A 20,420-nucleotide genomic window follows, 5' to 3' on the forward strand; every position below is an offset into this window, starting at 1 on the left:
CGCCGCCACTATTATAAATTTATTAACCCCTAAAACTAAGTCTAAACCTAACCCTAACACCCCCTAACATAAATAGAATTTAAATACATCTAAATAAATTTACTAAAATTAAATAAATTATTCCTATTTAAAACTAAATACTTACCTATAAAATAAACCCTAAGCTAGCTACAATATAACTAATAGTTACATTGTAGCTAGCTTAGGATTTATATTTATTTTACAGGCAACTTTGTATTTATTTTAACTAGGTAGAATAGTTATTAAATAGTTATTAACTATTTAATAACTACCAAGCTAAAATAAGTACAAAAGTACCTGTAAAATAAACCCTAACCTAAGTTACAATTACACCTAGCTCTACACTATAATTAAACTAATTACCTAAACTACCTACAATTAATTACAATTAAATTAAATAAACTAAATTATGAAAAAACCCCCACTAAATTACAGAAAAAAAAGAATTACAAGAATTTTAAACTAATTACACCTAATCTAACCCCCCAATAAAATAAAAAAGCCCCCCAAAATAATAACATTCCCTACTCTATACTAAATTACAAAAGGGCCTTTTGCGGGGCATTGCCCCAAAGTAATCAGCTCTTTCACCTGTAAAAAAATACAATACCCCCCCAAACATTAAAACCCACCACCCACACACCCAACCCTACTCTAAAACCCACCCAATCCCCCCTTAAAAAAACCTAACACTACCCCCTTGAAGATCACCCTACCTTGAGCCGTCTTCACCCAGCCGGACACAAGTGGTCCTCCAGAGGGTCCGAAGTCTTCATCCTATCCGGCCAGAAGAGGACATCCAGACCGGCAGAAGGCTTCATCCAGGCGGCATCTTCTATCTTCATCCTTCCGGAGCGGAGCGGGTCCATCTTCAAGACATCCGACGAGGAGCATCCTCTTCATCCGACGGCCGACGACTGAATGACTGGTCCTTTAAGTGACATCATCCAAGATGGCGTCCCTTGAATTCCGATTGGCTGATAGAATCCTATCAGCCAATCGGAATTGAGGCAGGAAAAATTGAAGTTCAATCCGATTGGCTGATCCAATCAGCCAATAGGATTGAGCTCCCATTTTATTGGCTGTTCCAATCAGCCAATAGAATGCAAGGTCATACCTATTGGCTGATTGCATCAGCGAATAGGATTTTTCCTACCTTAATTCCGATTGGCTGATAGGATTCTATCAGCCAATCGGAATTCAAGGGACGCCATCTTGGATGACGTCACTTACAGGACCAGTCATTCAGTCATCGGCCGTCGGATGAAGAGGATGCTCCGCGTCTGATGTCTTGAAGATGGACCCGCTCCGCTCCGGAAGGATGAAGATAGAAGATGCTGCCTGGATGAAACCTTCTGCGGTCTGGATGTCCTCTTCGGGCTGGATAGGATGAAGACTTCGGACCCTCTGGATGACCACTTGTGCCCGGCTGGGTGAAGACGGCTCAAGGTAGGGTGATCTTCAAGGGGGTAGTGTTAGGCCCTTTTAAGGGCTATTTGTAATTTAGTATAGGGTAGGGAATTTTATTATTTTGGGGGGATTTTTTATTTTATTAGGGGGATTAGATTAGGTGTAATTAGTTTAAAATTCTTGTAATTCTTTTTTTTTCTGCAATTTAGTGTTTGCTTTTTTTCATAATTTATTTTATTTATATTAATTGTAATTAATTGTAGGTAGTTTAGGTAATTAGTTTAATTATAGTGTAGTGTTGGGTGTAATTGTAACTTAGGTTAGGGTTTATTTTACAGGTACTTTTGTACTTATTTTAGCTATTTAATAACTATTCTACCTAGTTAAAATAAATACAAAGTTGCCTGTAAAATAAATATAAATCCTAAGCTAGCTACATTGTAACTATTAGTTATATTGTAGCTAGCTTAGGGTTTATTTTATTGGTATTTAACTATTTAGTTTTAAATTGGATTAATTTATTTTATTATGGTAAATTTATTTTGTTTAATTTAAATTATATTTAAATTAGGGGGGTTAGACTTAGGTTTAGACTTAGGTTTAGGGGTTAAAAAATTTAATATAGTAGCGGCGACGTTGGGGTCGGAAGATTAGGGGTTAATAAATGTAGGTAGGTGTTGGCGATGTTAGGGACGGCAGATTAGGGGTTAATAAAAATTAACTAGTGTTTGCGAGACGGGAGTGTGGCAGTTTAGGGGTTAATACATTTATTAAAGTGGCGGCGATGTCCGGTCGGCAGATTAGGGGTTAAACATTTTATTTAAGTGTTTCCGATGTGGAGGGGGGCTCGGTTTAGGGGTTAATAGGTAGTTTATGGGTGTTAGTTTACTTTTAGCACTTTAGTTAAGAGCTTTATGTTCCGGCGTTAGCCCATAAAACTCTTAACTACTGACTTTTATATGAGGTAGGAGTCTTGCCAGGAGAGGGTCTACCGCTCACTTTTTTAGTCGATCGTAATACCTGTGTTAGGAAAATCCAATTAAAAAGATAGGATACGCAAATGACGTAAGGGGATTTGCGGTAAGCTAAAATCGCGGAAAAAAAGTAAGCGGTAGACCCTTTCCTGCCTGACTCGTAATACCAGCGGGCGTTAAAAAGCAGCATTGGGGCCCCTCAATGCTGCTTTTTAAGGCTAACGCAAGACTCGTAATCTAGCCGTATATTATCGTTCATAAAAACAGAGCACCAATGACCGCAGTTATTTCTTTGTGTGTTACTTAGGAGTGGACTTCCAAATGAAGACACTGGTTGTAGATGGTGAGCCCACACTCTTGCAGCTTTGGGATACAGCTGGCCAGGAAAGGTATGTTATAAAAAAATATAACTAAATATATAAAATAATATATAAATAATATATAAAATATAACTAAAATACACTTTAGCAATGTGTTATTTGATAATGAAGAAATTACATCAAACTAATAAAATATTAAGGAACATTAATGAAGTGTTCACCATATGGTACAAGGAACATTTTTTTCAGTAGAACACTGGATTTCAGGCTTTTATCATGTTGTACCAAAACCTTTGAGAAATGAGTTGACAGAAAAATAATAGGTAATTTCACTCTGCAGAGTTTTTTTTCAGTTTCTAAATTGGTTTGTTATGAAATGAAAAAGCTTGATTCTGTGAAGAAGGTTAGAAACAGGTTAGACGTGGTGACATTGATCAGTCTGGCAAGAAATGTTTCCCTCTAGTGCTAAGAGGTTGTCTGTATACAAGGCCCATTGACAATCAGTTTAAAGAGAGACAGTATTGATTTGAAGGTTAAGGGAACCAGTAGCTTAAGGGGTTGCTGTCATTATGTATAAATCTTTGCTTTGCTTTGTGCTAAACAGTTGTAAGAGCTGAATTTGCTGCAGAATGTGCAAGGTAATGATATTTTGAATTTACAATAGAATATTGAAACCCTCTGATTGCCAGAGAAGGTTGCAAAACATTGCATAGCAACAGTGTAACCCACCCTGGTGGGCAAAAGGTTAAGAGTTATCTATTGGATGCTATGGCAGGACATGACAAGTAGTCATGATGTGGTACTGAGATTTGTAACTTAATTTGCCTGATAAATCATGGTTTGTCTGTCATCGCCTGTCTAATAAGGGCTTTTACTAGGTAAGATAAAATTGTATTTAGAGATGTCCATCCCCTGGTCAGAGTGTCTGATGCTGTTCAGTATTATATGTAAATGATCAGCATAAATATTGTATTGTTTAAAGGAACACTGTGCTCAAAAATGTCTGTCATCCATATGAGAGAACAGCAGTAAACATGTTGCCTAAAAAGTATGAAATAGAAGCTGTTTAAATTTAAGCTAACATACCAAGATCAGTTGTAATTCCTTTAAATGCTCATTGGCTTATTGGTGCTTCCTACTAATATTCAAAGAGCATTACAATGAAGGACTGATCAACCTACGAGCATTAAAATTCCAATATAGTCAAAAAAATTATATGCTCTAATTTGGCTAACGTTTGGTTTTGGCTATGGTTACCTGGCGTTCTGCTCCCGTTCCTAACCCTGATGTTGCTCCTGCCCTGCGTACCTGCTCCATAATCCATCCCTGCTCCCCATGTCATTTGATCTCCTGGCTACTTTGTATATGTTTATCCATTTATGAACCTTCTATGCTGCTTTCACCTCGGACTCCTCTCCTCTACTCCTCTTGGACACATCACTTGGGCTTTGTTTATTATTCTTGATTTAATTAATAAAGCCCCCGTGCCACTACAAACCTATTAGTATCCTATCCTAATCTCTAGGTTCCACTAAAGGTTGTGCTTGTAATGGTGTGCTGTCTCGCTGCTATTGCATTCCAGTTCCTGTTTGGCCTACCAGGTCAGTGGCAGATCCAGTATGGAATGTGCAGAAGCAAGCTCCTTTGCCACCTTCACCTCCAGTACCAGCTACAGTACCAACAGTTCCTCCCCTGCCAGCCTACTACCCAGAACCAACCATTGCCTTCCCTGAACACCCTCTTCTTGCCCTCACCAGCCTAAGATACAGACTGTGTGCCTTCTGTACTAAAACGCCTACAAGAACATGGCAGTTATGCTAAGATCGATAAATGTATAATTGATGCCAACACCATTGAGTTCCTGAGCTATGTTCTCTATTCTGGCCACATTCAGATGGATACCTGCAAGGTACAAGCAGTCCTGGATTGGTCCAAAGACAAGAAGGTGGTCCAGCATTTCATAGAATTCGCCAACTTTTATTGAAGTTTAATCTGGAACTTCTCGCAGGTCTGTGCCCCCATCACTGCTCTTACAAAAATACAAGATCAGTTCCTTTGGTCCATGCAGGCGTAAGAGGCCTTTGAAAAAATATAGAGACTATTGACCCAAACCACATTCTGATTTAGGCTGACTCCTCAAAGGTCTTTTTTCGGCAATTAGATTCCTCCAACACTGCCTTAGGATCCATCCTTTCACAGCGAGATGGAATAAAAAATTTGTTGCATCCTGTGACTTTCTATTCCAGGAAGCTAAACTCTGTGTATCCTGTCATCTTCTACATAGATCATTATAATCTCAAATCTATCTACACCGCTAAAAGACTAAGAGCCTGGCAAGCTAGATGTGCTCTGTTTTTCTTCCCTTTTCTCATTCCAAGTGACTTATCACCCATGCTCTAAGCATGGGAAGGCAAATGCTCTATCTTGTATGCATAAAGAACATTCATCAGCTCAAATGTCAATAGACACTATCCTGCAATCCAGTCACTTCCTGGACTTGCAAACCCTCTTCACTAGACTATCTCAGAAAGATGAAAGTCACTCCTCCAGCGGCCACACCACCACTTCCAAAAAAGCAAGATTTATGGATTTATGGCTCCCAAATATATATCACTACTTCATTTTATTAAGAAGTTCTTACCCAATTCTACTACACGCTAGCCACCAGTCACTGAGATATCATCAAAGCCCAAGAAGCTGTGCAGCTGTATTATTGGTGGCCAATGACACCAATGATATTTGCTCCATCTATCCTGACATTTGCTCCCTCTATCCCTCCTGGCTGCTCAAAAGCAATACTAGTCTCAGGTAAACAAAAAACACAGATTTTTGTATTAACCATTACACTTTACGCGAGATCTTCAGTCGTGCTAATCAGTTGAGTGCAAATTTTGTTTACTTTCAACTTGTGCTCTAGTTAGAGTGGCTGTGAAATGTCTTACTTTAGCGCCCAGTGATTTAAATCATGTTTGCATTTATTTCTATATTAATTGTTAATTTATTTTCTTACATTTCTAGAAAGGTCTATATGTTTATGTTTTGCTTTTTAGGTTCAGAAGTATCGCAAAATCGTATTTTAGGAGAGCAGATGGAGTCCTCCTTCTGTATGATGTAACTTGTGAAAAAAGCTTCTTAAATGTGAGAGAATGGATAGATATGATTGAGGTAAAAGAATGTTTTAAAGAGTTATTTTTGATGTATTAGATTTAATATTTAAAAAATCTTTATTTTATTTTCCATATATAACTTTATAATACAGTATTTACATATTCAACAATATATATATATATATATATATATATATTTTTATATATATATTTTTATATATATATATATACATTATATATTAGCAACATTTTTTCACAAAACCAATTTCCTGTAAAAAAACAAAAACAATTTAGGCATAATTTATCTACTTCCAAGATTAAAAGACAATTCTTTAAAACTAATTCCAACCATGAGACTATGATATTTTCCTTTAAATTGTCATCTAAATCTTTTATGCATTGGCCCTTTAGCCTTTATTTCTAGCAAATCTGCTATCATATTTTTTTAACCGACTGATTTTTCAACCCAGCATTGCAGATTTTTCACAGGGAGGCATGCTTTATCAACCCAGTTTTTGAAAACTAATTTTCAAGCCAATAAAATAATGTTTGTTATCAACTTTCTCCAAGTGCAAATTTCAATCAGTAGAATATTTAAGATTGATAATTTAATTTAAATTTTTACTAGTTTCGAAAGAAAATATGAGACTTTCCCAGAAACTGTAGAATTTTGGGGCAGTTGCATATTTAATGAATTAGATCTGGTTTTGGGACAATAATGTAAAAGCCCTGTTCTTCATTTGACCACACATTCTATTGTCAAGTATTCCCTATTAGAAAAAAAAGAACGTTTCCAATTGAGCTTCACCCACATAGGGCCAGATAACGAGTGGAGCTCTAACTATTGCGCTTGAGCGATAAGGGGTTCATCACGGGTGTTTTACACGTGTCAGAAGTAGCACGCATATTACAATTGAAAGTAAATGAGTTAGCTTGAGCACAATTGAATTTAATGCGTATTGGGTTAGTGCAAAGCTTCAGATCTCTGGTTAACTGTTAACGCTCGAAAAAAAGTTGCACAAAAAAGTTTACATTTAAAAAGTACAGTTACACTCATAATAACATTGTCTGATAGTTAGTAAAAAATGCAATCAAAAGTTATAAGGGCTCAAAGATATGAGGTCTCAGGTGAAAAAAAAGGCAGACAAAGGGCTTTAACACAGACACATACATATAAATATCTAAATATGTATGTATGTGTGTATATATATATATATATATAATATATGTATAGATGTGATTGTGTGTATAGATGTAATTGTGTTTTACTGAATATTTACTGTACATATTTTACATTACAATGTTCTTCACTTACAAGATAATAACTTATATTCTATATATATATGTGTGTATACCTATACCTGCATATCTATTCCTATATATATATATATATATATATATATATATATATATATATATATATATATATATATAGGTATAGATATGCATTTTACATGAATAGTATCAGATATATATAGAAATATATATTTAATAATAAAAAGTACTTTATTTTTTATGTGAAAATGTAAAATGAAAACTTAGAATTCTTAATTGAAATATTCTATATAAAATATTAAAATAAATGAATACAAATTATTAAACATACTGTAAAATATTCTAAATAATCCATATAATATATCTATATTTTACAGTATGTTTAATAAGTTTTATTAATTTATTTTAATATTTTATATATAATATTTCAATAACGCGCCTTAAGAATACTAAAGTTCTCATGTGCACTAACCCGACCGTGTTAAAATCTAAATTTGGACACATGATGCACAAAATGCATATTTTACATTCTTATATTTATTACATATAGAGTAATGTCCTTTTTATTAGAAAATATATATTTCTATATATATCTGATACTGTTCTTGTACTGTTCTTGTACATACATTAATATTTTCATGTTGGGTTAACGCACTTGAGATCAGTTTTGCACGTGAGTAAGGTGTTAGTTTTTTCCACTTTTCATGTTCCATTGACTTCTATGGGGGAATACGTTAATGCAATTGCAATATTGTAACTTTGGGTTTTTGCGCTCATCAGGTTAGTGCTCGAGCGAAATCTTTTTACTTCTAACTTGTAATACATGTGGTATCCGATACGTGCAGAAAGCTTACTACTAGCGGAGTTAACGCTCGAGTGGGAGCGATAAATGTCACTCCACTCATAATCTAGCCCATAGTAAGTAGAAGATGGACAACTGTGGATATTATTTTTATATATTGAACAAATGCCAAGAAATGCTATCTCTTGTGGACCTCAACAAGTATGACATGGTGCCTGCATGGTCTGATAAAAAAAAAAGTCTAATTTACAATTAACACTATTGAACATATTTTCAGAGATCAAAAGTATAAACACCATTTTGTCAGAAGGAGAATTAAACCATTACAGTTATTTCTTCTTACAACTATGAACTGTAAGATGACTATAATATACAGTCTTGTATTTCTCTTGTTAAGTGTATCCAGTCCACGGATCATCCATTACTTATGGAATATATTCTCCTTCCCAACAGGAAGCTGCAAGAGTCCACCCACAGCAAAGCTGCTATATAGCTCCTCCCCTAACTGCCATATTCAGTCATTCTCTTGCAAGCCTCAACATAGATAGGAGGTCGTGAGAGTCTGTGGTGCTTTCTACTTAGTTTATTCTTCAATCAAAAGTTTGTTATTTTTAAATGGCACCGGAGTGTGCTGTTTATCTCAGGCAGTATTTGGAAGAAGAATCTGCCTGCGTTTTTCTATGATCTTAGCAGACGTAACTAAGATCCATTTGCTGTTCTCACACATTCTGAGGAGTGAGGTACTTCAGAGGGGGAATGGCGTGCAGGTTTTCCTGCAGATAAGGTATGTGCAGTAAAATATTTTTCTAGGAATGGAATTGACTAAGAAAATACTGCTGATACCGAAGTAATGTAAGTAAAGCCTTAAATGCAGCGATAACGACTGGTATCAGGCTTATTAATAGAGATACATACTCTTATAAAAATGTGTTTTAAAACGTTTGCTGGCATGTTTAATCGTTTTTTTAACATATGTTTGGTGATAAAACTTATTGGGGCCTAAGTTTTTTCCACATGGCTGGCTTAAATTTTGCATAGAAACAGTTAACTGAAGCTTCCCACTGTTGGCTGTGGCAGTTTGTTGTGTCTGTTTTTAAAAACGTCTATGTCATTTTATTTTATCTGTTTTTTGCATTAAGGGGTTAATCATCCATTTGCAAGTGGGTGCAATGCTCTGTTACCTTATTACATGTACTGTAAAAATTTCGTTTGTTTTACTGCCTTTTTTTCACTGTTTTTCAAATTTTGACAAAATTTGTTTCTCTTAAAGGCACAGTAACGTTTTATATATTTGCTTGTTAACTTGATTTAAAGTGTTTTCCAAGCTTACTAGTCTCATTATTAGTCTGTTCTAACATGTCTAACATAGAGGAAGCTCTGTGTTCATTATGTTTTAAAGCCATGGTGGAACCCCAACTTAGAATGTGTACCAGATGTACTGATTTCATGTTAAACAATAAAGATCATTTTTTGTCTTTAAAAACATTATCACCAGAGGATTCTGTCGTGGGGGTAGTTATGCCGAATAACTCTCCCCACGTGTCAGACCTTTTGACTCCCGCTTTAGGGGCTCACGCTCAAATGGCGCCAAGTACATCAAGGGCACCCATAGCGTTTCTTTTACCAGGGGATTCTGTCGAGGGGAAAGTTATGCCGACTAACTCTCCCACGTGTCAGACCCTTCGACTCCCGCTTCAGGGACACACGCTCAAATGGCGCCAAGTACATCAAGGGTGCCCATAGCGTTTATTTTACAAGACATGGCAAAGGTGGTGAATAATATTCTGGCAGCAGTATTAGTCAGACTACCTGAAATTAAAGGAAAGCAGTTAGCTCTGGGGGTAGATACAGAGCATACAGACGCTTTAAGAACCATGTATGATACTACCTCACAATATGCTTAGTCTGTGGGTGATTTTTTTTGACTCAGGGAAGATGATTTAACCTGATTCTGATATTTCTACATTTAAAATTTATGCTTGAGAACCTCCAGGGAGGCTTTGGCTGCTCTGAATGAATGTGTACAATCGCAGGGCCAGAGAAATTGTGTAGACTGGATAAATAATATGCAGTGCCGGTGTGTACTGATGTTTTTTTCCAATACCTAAAGAGGTTTACTAAATTTTTTTTAATAAGGAATGGGATAGACCAGGTGTGCCGTTCTCTTCCCCTCCTATTTTTTAGAAGAATGTTTTCTAATAGTTACCACCACACGGGACTTCTGGCAGACAGTTCCTAAGGTGGAGAGAAGAGTTTCTACTCTAGCTAAGCGTACCACTACCTCTGATGAGGACAGTTGTGCTTTTTAGATCCAATGGATAAAAAATGTTTATTCAACAGGGTTTTATCCTGCAGCCCCTTGCATACATTGCTTCTGTCACTGCTGCTGCGGCGTTCTGGGTTGAGTCTCTTGATGAGGCTTTACAGTTAAGCGACTCCATTGGATGAATATATTTGACAAGCTTATGCTAGCCAATTCCTTTGTTTTCTGATGCCTTGTTCATTTGACTAGACTAACGGCTAAGAATTCTGTTTTTTACTATACTGGCGCGCAGAGCGCTATGGCTTATATCATGGTCAGCTGTCGTGACTTTAATAAATAAGCTACTTAACTTCCCTTCAAGGGGCAGACCCTATTCGGGCCTGGTTTGAAGGAGATTATTGCTTATATCACTGGAGGAAAAGGTCATGCCCTTCCTCAGGATAGGTCCAAATCAAGGGCCAAAAAAAAAAAAAAAAAAAAAAAAAAAAAAAAGGTCTAATTTTCGTGCCTTTTAAAAATTTCAGGGCAGGTGTGGCATCCTCTTCCTCTAAGGCAAAACAAGAGGGAATTTTTGCTCAGTCCAAGGCGGTCTGGAGACAATCGGACCTGGAACAAAGATAAGCAGGCCAAGGAGCCTGCTGCTGCCTCTAAGGCAGCATGAAGGAACGGACCCCTATCCGGTAACGGATCCTATAGAGGGCAGACTTTCATTCTTCGCCCAGGCATGGGCAAGAGATGCCCAGGATCCCTAGGCATTGGAATTTATATCCCAGAGATATCTTCTGGATTTCAAAGATTCCCCCCCCAAAAAAAGGGGAGATTTCGCCTTTCACAATTATCTGCAAACCAGATAAAGAAGGAGGCATTCTTACATTGTGTACGAGATCCATCCAGTTCCAAGAGAGGAACAGGGACAGAGTTTTTACTCAAATCTGTTTGTGGTTCCCAAGGAGAGGGAACCTTCAGACCTATTTTGGATCTAAAGATCTTAAACAAATTCCTCAGAATTCCGTCATTTAAGATGGAAACTATTCGTACCATCTTAACTATGATCCAGGAGAGTCAATAGAGGACTACAATGGATTTGAAGGATGCTTATCCTCACATTGTGATGCATAAAGATCACCATCGTTTTTCAGGTTTGCCTTTCTAGACAGGCATTACCAGTTTGTAGCTCTTTCCTTTGGGATATCTACAGCCCCAAGAATCTTTATGGAGGTTCTGGGGTCGCTTTGGTGGTCCTTAGACCGCGGGGCATAGAAGTGGCCCCTTATTTAGACGACATCCTGATACAGGCGTCAAACATCCAAATTGCCCAGTCTCATACGGACGTAGTACTGGCATTTCTGAGATCACATGGGTGGAAAGTGAACAAGGAAAGAGTTCTCTATCCCCAATCTCAAGGGTTTCCCTCCTAGGGACTCTGATAGATTCTGTAGAAATGAAAATTTACCTGACGGAGTCCAGGTTGTCAAAGTTTCTAAATTTCTGCCGTGTTTTTTCATCCCATCCGCGCCGTTCGGTGGCTCAGTACATGAATGAAATCGGCTTAATGGTAGCGGCAAGGGACATAGTACCGTTTGCACGTCTACATTTCAGACCGCTGCAACTATGCATGCTCAGTCAGAGGAACGGGGATTACACAGATTTGTCCCCCTGTTAAACCTGGACCAAGAGACCAGAGATTCTCTTCTCTGGTGACTATGTCGGGTCCATCTGTCCAAGGGTATGACCTTCCGCAGGTCAGATGGGACAATTGTTACAATAGATGCCAGCCTTTTAGGTTGGGATGCAGTCTGGAACTCCCTGAAGGCTCAGGGATAGTGGACTTAGGAGGAGACCCTCCTTCTAATAAATATTCTGGAACTGGGAGTGATATTCCATGCTCTTCAGACTTGGCCTCAGTTAGCAACTCTGAGGTACATCATACTCAGTCGGACAATATACACGACTGTGGCTTACATCAGCCATCAAGGGGGAACAGAAGTTCCCTAGCGATGTTAGAAGTCTTACAATAATTCACTGGACAGAGACTCACTCTTGTCTATCAGCTATCCATATCCCAGGTGTTGAGAACTGGGAGGTGGATTTTCTAAATCGTCAGACTTTTCTTCCGGGGGAGTGGGATTTCCTCCGGAGGTCAAGACCAAGCAGGAGAGGGCTTTGGTGTTTTTAACAGCGCCTGCGTAGCCACGCAGGACCTGGTATGCAGATCTGGTGGACATGTCATCCTTTCCATCACGGTCTCTGCTTCTGAGACAGGTCCCTCTACCTCAGGGTCCTTTCAACCATCTAAATAGAATCAATCTGAGATGGACTGCCTGGAGACTGAACACTTGATGTTATCAAAGCATGGCTTCTCCGAGTCAGTCATTGATACCTTAATACAGACATGAAAGCCTGTCTCTAGGAAAATTGAACATAGATATGGTGTAAATATCTGATTGTTATGAATCCAAGGGTTACTCATGGAGTAAAGTCTGGATTCCCAGGATATTATCTTTTCTCCAAGATGTTTTTGAGAAAAGGGTTGTCAGCTAATTCCTTAAAAGGGGACAGATTTTTACTCTGTCTATTTTTTTGCACAAGCGTCTGGCAGGTATTCTAGACGTTCAGGCATTTGGTCAGGCTTTGGTTAGATCCAAGCCTGTGTTTAAAACTGTTGCTCCGCCATGGAGCTTAAACCTGATTCTTAAGGTTCTTCAAGAAGTTCCGTTTGAACCTTTTTTGTTCCATAGATATCAATCTTTATCTTGGAAAGTTCCTTTTGGGTAGCTAATTCCTCGACTCGTAGAGTCTCCAAGTTATCTGTGTTACAATGTGATTCTCCTTATCTGGTCCTTCGTACGGATAAGGTAGTCCTGCGTACCAACCTGGGTTTTTTCCTAAGGTGTTATCTAACAAGTACATCACTCAAGAGATAGTTGTTCCATGCTTGTATCCTAATCCTTCCTCAAAGAAGGAACGTCTATTACACAATATTGGACGTGGTTTGTGCTTTAAAGTTTTACTTACAAGCTACTACAGTTTTCATCAAACGTTCACCTTGTTTGTTGTCTATTCTGGACAGAGGAGAGGTCAAAAGACTTCAGCAGCCTCTCTGTCTTTTTGGTTAAAAAGCATAATTCCTTTAGCTTATGAGACTGCTGGACAGCAGCCTCCTGAAGGGATTACAGCTCATTCTACTAGAGCTGTGGTTTTCACTTGGGCCTTTTTTAAATGTGGCTTCTGTTGAACAGATTTACAAGACGGAGTCTTGGTCTGCGCTTCATACTTTTCAAATTTAACAAATTTGATACCTTGCTTCTTCGGAGGCTATTTTTGGGAGAAAGGGTTTTTTACAGGCAGTGGTAACTTCCGTTTAAGTACCTGCCTTGTCCCTCCCATCATCCGTGTACTTTAGCTTTGGTATTGGTATTCCATAAGTAATGGATGATCCGTGGACTGGATACACTTAACAAAAGAAAACATAATTTATGCTTACCTGATAAATTTATTTCTCTTGTAGTGTATCCAGTCCACGGCCCGCCCTGTCACTTTAAGGCAGGTAATTTTTTCATTTGAACTACAGTCACCACTGCACCCTATGGTTTTTCCTTTCTCTGCATGTTTTCGGTCGAATGACTGAATATGGCAGTTAGGGGAGGAGCTATATAGCAGCTTTGCTGTGGGTGGACTCTTGCAGCTTCCTGTTGGGAAGGAGAATATATTCCATAAGTAATGGATGATCCGTGGACTGGATACACTACAAGAGAAATAAATTTATCAGGTAAGCATAAATTATGTTTTTTAACCTATGCAAGTTTTGAATTATTTTAAGATCAAGTAGAAAACCCCTGGGTTACAGGTTCTGATCAGGTGAGGGTTTAACATTTCCCATTGAGAGGCGGACGGGGTTATAGGTAGGGTGACCATATTGCCACTTTAATAAGGGACACATATGAAAAATACATATGTCAGGATTCTTATACAAAACATTTCTTTAAACAGCCCTTAAAACAGCCCTGACATGTATTTTTCATATGTGTCCTTTTTAAAGTGTCAATATGGTCACCCTAGTTATAGGAGAGTGCTTCACTGTAGAATCTGAAGCAGAAGAGAGAACTATCAGCAAGCAAGCTGGGAGGGGGTGAAGAAAAGTTGTCAATCATTAAATTCTAAGCATGGAAGAATGTTGATACAGTAGAACAAAATTACTACTATGAATCCTCTCTAATGGTGCTTGTGGCGCTGTTTTGTATGAACTCTCCATGAAATTAGCCCCCAAATACATATGACAGAAAGGAAGGCCAGAAGCCTGCAGATAGATTATCTGACATTTGCAGAAAGGGTGATTTAAAGGCTACTCATGATCAGTAGGCTAAAAACAAAAAGCTGATACTTAAAGGGGCATAAGAGAGCAATAATAAAACCCTTTAAGGTGTTACAGTATTTTATTTATTTCATTGCACTGGCATGAAAGTAGAATGATGTTTTAACCCCTGAAAATATGTTTAATACATAAAGTCAACTGAGTCAGCAATGCACTACTGGTCTGGAGCTGAATGCAGTCAGGGGCATATGCGCATAACTACTGGCTGACCATGTTTTTAACCACTTTTTGAGGGTAAGACACATCTGTCTGGGTAAGAAATAGTGCAATAATAAAATGATCTAATATACTATATTAGAGCATTTTATTATTTGTTTGCTTATGTTCCTTTAAATATAGGGAATACACATTACTGTTATTTTAACCTATTTCTTAAGATGTAAGATGTAAAAATGTAATATATGTCACTATTTTTCTACTAATTTTATAATTATTGTGAACATTAAAATACTCATTTTGAAATTAAAGAGATTTTCCTGTTTTCTATGACAAATTAAAAAGTTAAAACAGTAGGATAAGAGAAATAATTTTATGAACAATAAAAATATGTCTGTTTTGTCTGTGATAGGACGCTACTAGTGAGAACATTCCTGTAATGATGGTTGGAAATAAAGCTGACCTTCGACCTATAATGACAGAACAAGGACATAAGTGTGTGCCTACAAGTTTTGGGGAAAAGTTGTCTATGGTATGTGTTTGTTTATATTACTCACTATACTCAATAACCCATTTGTTTCAGCACAGCTCAAAATGGTACAAGCTTTTGGATGGCAAACTCTCTCTATCATCAGATAATAAAAATAATATTCCTGAGCCTTCATTTGCTGATACATAGCTGAGTACATGTATACAAGATTCTGGCATGATAGGATACCTGCATATGTAATTGCATCCCACATTGAGCTATAAAAGGCATTGGCCATACTGGTATTACAACATTATGTGACTTGGCAATTATATCCTACTGAGTATCATAAGAGGTTTGTTACATAAAGCTAGTTTGATTCAGAGACAGATGATACGTTTCCATATTGAATATCAATTTGGCTGAAATGTGTTATTTAGCTAGGGATTGCCAGTTACTGCATATGATATTCAAAATGACATAAAATGTATTTCTTGTTGAGTTTTGTAAAATAAATGTGTTATTTTAAGTTCATAGAGAATACTTAACCTTGACAAACACACCTTCAGTAACCACATGAAGTAAAATGTTTGTGCTCAGTGCTCTTAATGGGGATGAAGTTATATTGTAAAATATAGTAATATTAGGTACAGGTGCTTTACATGTTATTTGGTAGTATTGGTAACAGAAATATATTGATATTGTAAAATTGTGTTACTGTAGTAAATCCAAATAGTATATAATGCATATATTGTAAGTTGTTCAAACTGTTAAAATCCAATGGCATAATAAAGTTTGTTGATTTCAAGATTTACTCTCTTTCTATGGCTGGAATTCTCATTAGACAAAATAGCATTTGCATATATATATATATGCTAGGCAAACGACTGGTGAGGTAGTCATAATCAAACAGCCCCCCCCCCACATTGTTTAGGAAATATGATTTATCAAGCAATATGTTTATTGGTAACATTTTGGGAAACATCATATCCCTTTCTTCAGAAATATTAAAGATAAATATGTAATTGATAATACCATCACTAAGAATTCAATCTCAATATCTCTGGACATAAATTTTATCCTCTGTGAAAAAACATTCTCCAATATTTATGGGACATGGGCTATTGGTTACATAAAACAATTTCAGAATTATATAAATTTTATCAGCCAGATATGTCATGATGCAGACTATAATGTTTCCTGCTTCTTTAATTGCATGTAGACCTACAGTGCTTTATTCTGTGAAACCAGTGCCAAAGAAGGATCGAATATTGTTGAGGCTGTTCTCCATCTTGCGCGGTATGTACAGAAGAACTATGCAAAAGTAATGGCAATGCATAATAAAATACAGTAGGATGAGTTATAGGTGATGAAATGAGAAGTCGGCAGCTGTGCATAATTTTGTTCTATTATGTTTCCATTAACCCTTTTGCTGCTGCTGAGTCATTTTAGACTCATATGCTTAAGCTTTGTTAGTTGTTTGCACTGACTGTCTTTACGCATCAGTTTCAGTGATTATTCTGTGATGTACTCAAGGAGGTTTGAAGATTTTGTTTCCAGGGGTTGTGGGGGTGGGGGGTGTAATATTAATGGAAAGGTGTGCAGCAAGGGAGACTTGCTTGTTTACTACATGTGCTGCACATCCTTTCATAATGGGGGCTTATTGGCATCAGAAGAGTGACTTAAGTGAATGTTTATAATTAAAAACAAATAAAATTCCATGTGCATTTGCCATTCCCCCAAGCAGCTATGGGTAATGTCTACACAAATTATCCTTTACGTTTCTCAGCAGACCAAGCACATTTAGAAAACATTTTTTGTTTTCAGAAATTTCTAAATATTCAAAATATTTATATACTTTGGTTCCTTCAAATATTTTATCCCCCCCCTCCCAAAAATGAAGCTAAATTCCCCCAATTATAAAGCAGCATTTCTAAATTTGTAGAATACCCTCAGTTGCATAAATCCAATATTAGCAATACAGTTTGCTTTTCACATAGCCAGTGTTTCAGAGAGCCTGGCTGAGGAACCATTAACGTGCAAATCAAACAAAAAGTAGTGTACTTTATACATACATTCAAAATATACAAATATACTTTAAATATTAGTTGTGTTTAGTTTCTGTGCTGCCTTATACACTGGGAAATCTGATAGCCAACATATTTTTCTCATTCATTTCACACAATCAGAGGCTTAGTCTGTATGGAGGAGTTATACGGCCTCACTTGATAGTCAGGGACCATTTGTGATATAATTCTACAACAATAATACAAGGTGCATCTATAAAAGTCAGCTATACGATTTAGTATGAGTGGTGTGAATGTATAAGTCACCCGATTCAGTGTGTATTTATACAGTAAAAATATTTATTTCTAAAATCAAATCACCAGAAAAAAGAGCGACTATATAAGATAATGGTTTCAATAAACATATATATGTGTTAAAATCCGAATGCCACGAGTGGTCTTCTAAATTCACAGATATATTTAAAATATTTCAATGATCATTTATCAAAAATGTTGCTAAAAAAGCTTTTGAAACAATGTATTAAGCCACTTAGAACAGAGTCAATCCACCTCCATATAGTTTCCTTTTGGGGGAAAAAAACCCATAGTAAAGAACTTCTTTATGGGTGATTAAGAATACTTAGAATTCAGTTGTTTATTCAACCTTTTATTGATCCGGACAGTTTATGCCCCTATGTTTAGAACCTCATTAATGGGAGGCCAATTATTTATCCTCTAGACCAGGGTTCTTCAAACCATGGGTCGGGACCCATTACTGGGTGGCAACACCAGGTTTACTGGGTCGTGACTTGAGTGTGTATTGTATGAGAATATGAGTTGTGTGTGTGTGTGCTATATGAGAATGGGTGGTGTGTGTGTTGTAGAAGTGTGTGTGTATTGTATGTGTAATATGAGAGTGTCTGTATGTGTTGTATGAGAGTGTGTGTGTTGTATGAGAGTGTATTTGGTGTGTGTTGTATTAGAGTGTGTGTGGTGTGTGTGTCGTGTGTGTTGTATGAGAGTTTGTGTGTATTCTATGAGAGTTTGTGTGTATTGAATGAGAGTGTGTGTATTGAATGAGAGTGTGTGTATTGAATGAGAGTGTGTGTCTATTGAATGAGAGAGTGTGTATTGAATGAGAGAGTGTGTCTATTGAATGAAATTGTGGGTATTGAATGAGAGTGTGTTGTATGAGAGTGTGTGTGTGTGGTGTTTATTGTGTGTGTTGTCTGTTGTATGAGAGTGTGTGTGGTGAGTGTATGCTGTGTGTTTATATGCGAGTGTGGGGTGTGTGTGTGTGTTATATGAGTGTGTTATATGTGTGTGTTGTATGAGAGTGAGAGAATTTTACTCACTTTGCCAAAAATTGCAGCTATTTTATTGTATATTTCAGAAATGTTCAGTCCAAGCATAAAAATAGGGTCGTGAAGGTATGTGTTATCATGGTACTGGGTCTTGATGAAAAAAGTTTAAAGAACCCTGCTCTAGACAAGTTTCTGTATTTGTGATTGTATTAAAACATTTAGCATAGGGAAAGTATAGACGTGAAAAGGTGTGGAACCTTAGAAATACCTCCACAAATGAACTATCCACTTAAATTCTGGTGCCCTAGGGAAAAGCCCAGTTGGCCCAAGCCAAATTAGACCCATGTATATATGCTACGACTAGTCTTTTACAATATATCAATGATGTATCTCTTCTTACTCAGATTTCTCTTTTTCCGTTTTCTAGTGAGGTGAGAAAGCGAACGGATAATGATGACAGGGGTTCTGTAACAAACCTTACTGGGGCAAATTCTAAAAAACCAATGCAAATGAAGAACTGCTGTAATGTTTAGACCAACAAAGTGCTCTTTAATCTCATAGATTGTTAAAGTCAATAACCAATGTTTGATACAAATATGAAGGAATTTAAGTTGTATATAAGCAATATGTGCAATTCCTAGCTTCCTATGTGCATTTCTAGTTTCTCTTTATTCTCCTCTGTATATTATTTGGGGAGCCCTTTATGTTTTTGTTATGTATAAGCTTTTACATGTACAGTTTAAATAAAGTAATTGATAATAAATAAAAATGCCAGACGTCTCAATTTACCACGTGATAATCTTTTTTTTAACTGTATTTATAAATGTGAGTTTTTAACCTTGTTGGTTTTTGTGCACTATTTGGGCTTTTAAGCGCTATGTAAATGTATCTTTGTTTTTCTCAAATTAAACAATTTCTCATGTATAATTTATTAAAATACATATAAATTACCCCAGCAAATGTTGTTCATTTGTTTACTTTTCATAGATGAGATCTATAGATGATGAGCGTCATATCATTAGAGTATAATTTCTAGATGCAGCCACTGATTTTTATTTTAGTGGGCTCATTAATTCTCTCACATAATAGACTTACATTGGGCACTCAGTAAAATCCATGTCAGATTATGCTCAAGTGCTAAGCCATTATAGTGGAGTTCTTCATTTAGTTCTGTGCTATACTATTTAATAAAATTGAATCACTTTACACCAATATCCCTCATCAAGATGACCTAGCCAGGAATTTTTACATCAACACGACTTACATGCAGAGTATGTAACATAACTGATTAAATTCATACTCAATTACAACTATTATACATTTGGGGAGGATATTTACCTCCAAATGTTGTGGTTAGCTATGGGAATAAGAATGGCTCCCTGGTATGCTAACCTATATATGGGAAACCTTGAAAATAATTGTCCATAAACTTAGAGTCCATTCATTTTAATGTCATATTTATGCTACATTGAAGACTTTTTTTTTTTTTTTAGTTTAAATTTTTTATTGAGGTATAATATAAACTTGGTACATAAAGAAAGAGAACAGTGTTAATCCAGTAACAAAGGATCATAAGGAAATGTTATACGCAGATAACCTGAGGCAAATTACAAAGTAAAGTTTCGATCCTTGAATTGTGATATTACAAATCATTTACTTGGTACTATTGTCAAAGGGAAAGAGACAATAAATATATCTACTGTTATATAGCATATGGGTCAGTATGGGGGAAAAGTATGCAGCAGATAATGTGTATAGTAGAACGATACAAGGAGACAAAGACCAAAAACAAACCTTAAGTACCATAACTGGATTGTTAGCTAAATAGCAAAGCGGATATATGACGCTAAAACCTCATTTTTTATATTAATTAATGAGATATGTGAAGGGTGTGTATTATTGAAAAAGCACAGGTATACCGTCCATGTGAAAAGGAGCAAC

At 36.7% G+C, this 20,420-nt stretch overlaps 1 protein-coding gene and 1 long non-coding RNA gene across 2 annotated transcripts in view; one reads left to right on the top strand and one right to left on the bottom strand.

Annotated features, from left to right (window-relative positions):
- The window catches only part of RASEF (RAS and EF-hand domain containing), a 187,534-nt gene extending 168,095 nt beyond the window's left edge, over positions 1-19,439 (top strand). The window contains exons 13-17 of the mRNA XM_053702459.1: positions 2,713-2,794; positions 5,776-5,890; positions 15,113-15,232; positions 16,392-16,468; positions 18,907-19,439. Of these exons, the coding sequence (XP_053558434.1) occupies positions 2,713-2,794; positions 5,776-5,890; positions 15,113-15,232; positions 16,392-16,468; positions 18,907-19,012 (500 nt within the window). The 3' untranslated portion in view covers positions 19,013-19,439. The remainder of the gene's footprint in view (positions 1-2,712; positions 2,795-5,775; positions 5,891-15,112; positions 15,233-16,391; positions 16,469-18,906) is intronic.
- LOC128649280 (uncharacterized) overlaps positions 1-20,420 on the bottom strand; it is a 260,717-nt gene that overhangs the window by 160,049 nt on the left and 80,248 nt on the right. The gene's annotated exons all lie outside the window — the stretch shown is intronic.

This window comes from Bombina bombina, chromosome 2, assembly GCF_027579735.1.
Source record: "Bombina bombina isolate aBomBom1 chromosome 2, aBomBom1.pri, whole genome shotgun sequence".
In the NCBI taxonomy this organism is placed as follows: domain Eukaryota; kingdom Metazoa; phylum Chordata; class Amphibia; order Anura; family Bombinatoridae; genus Bombina; species Bombina bombina.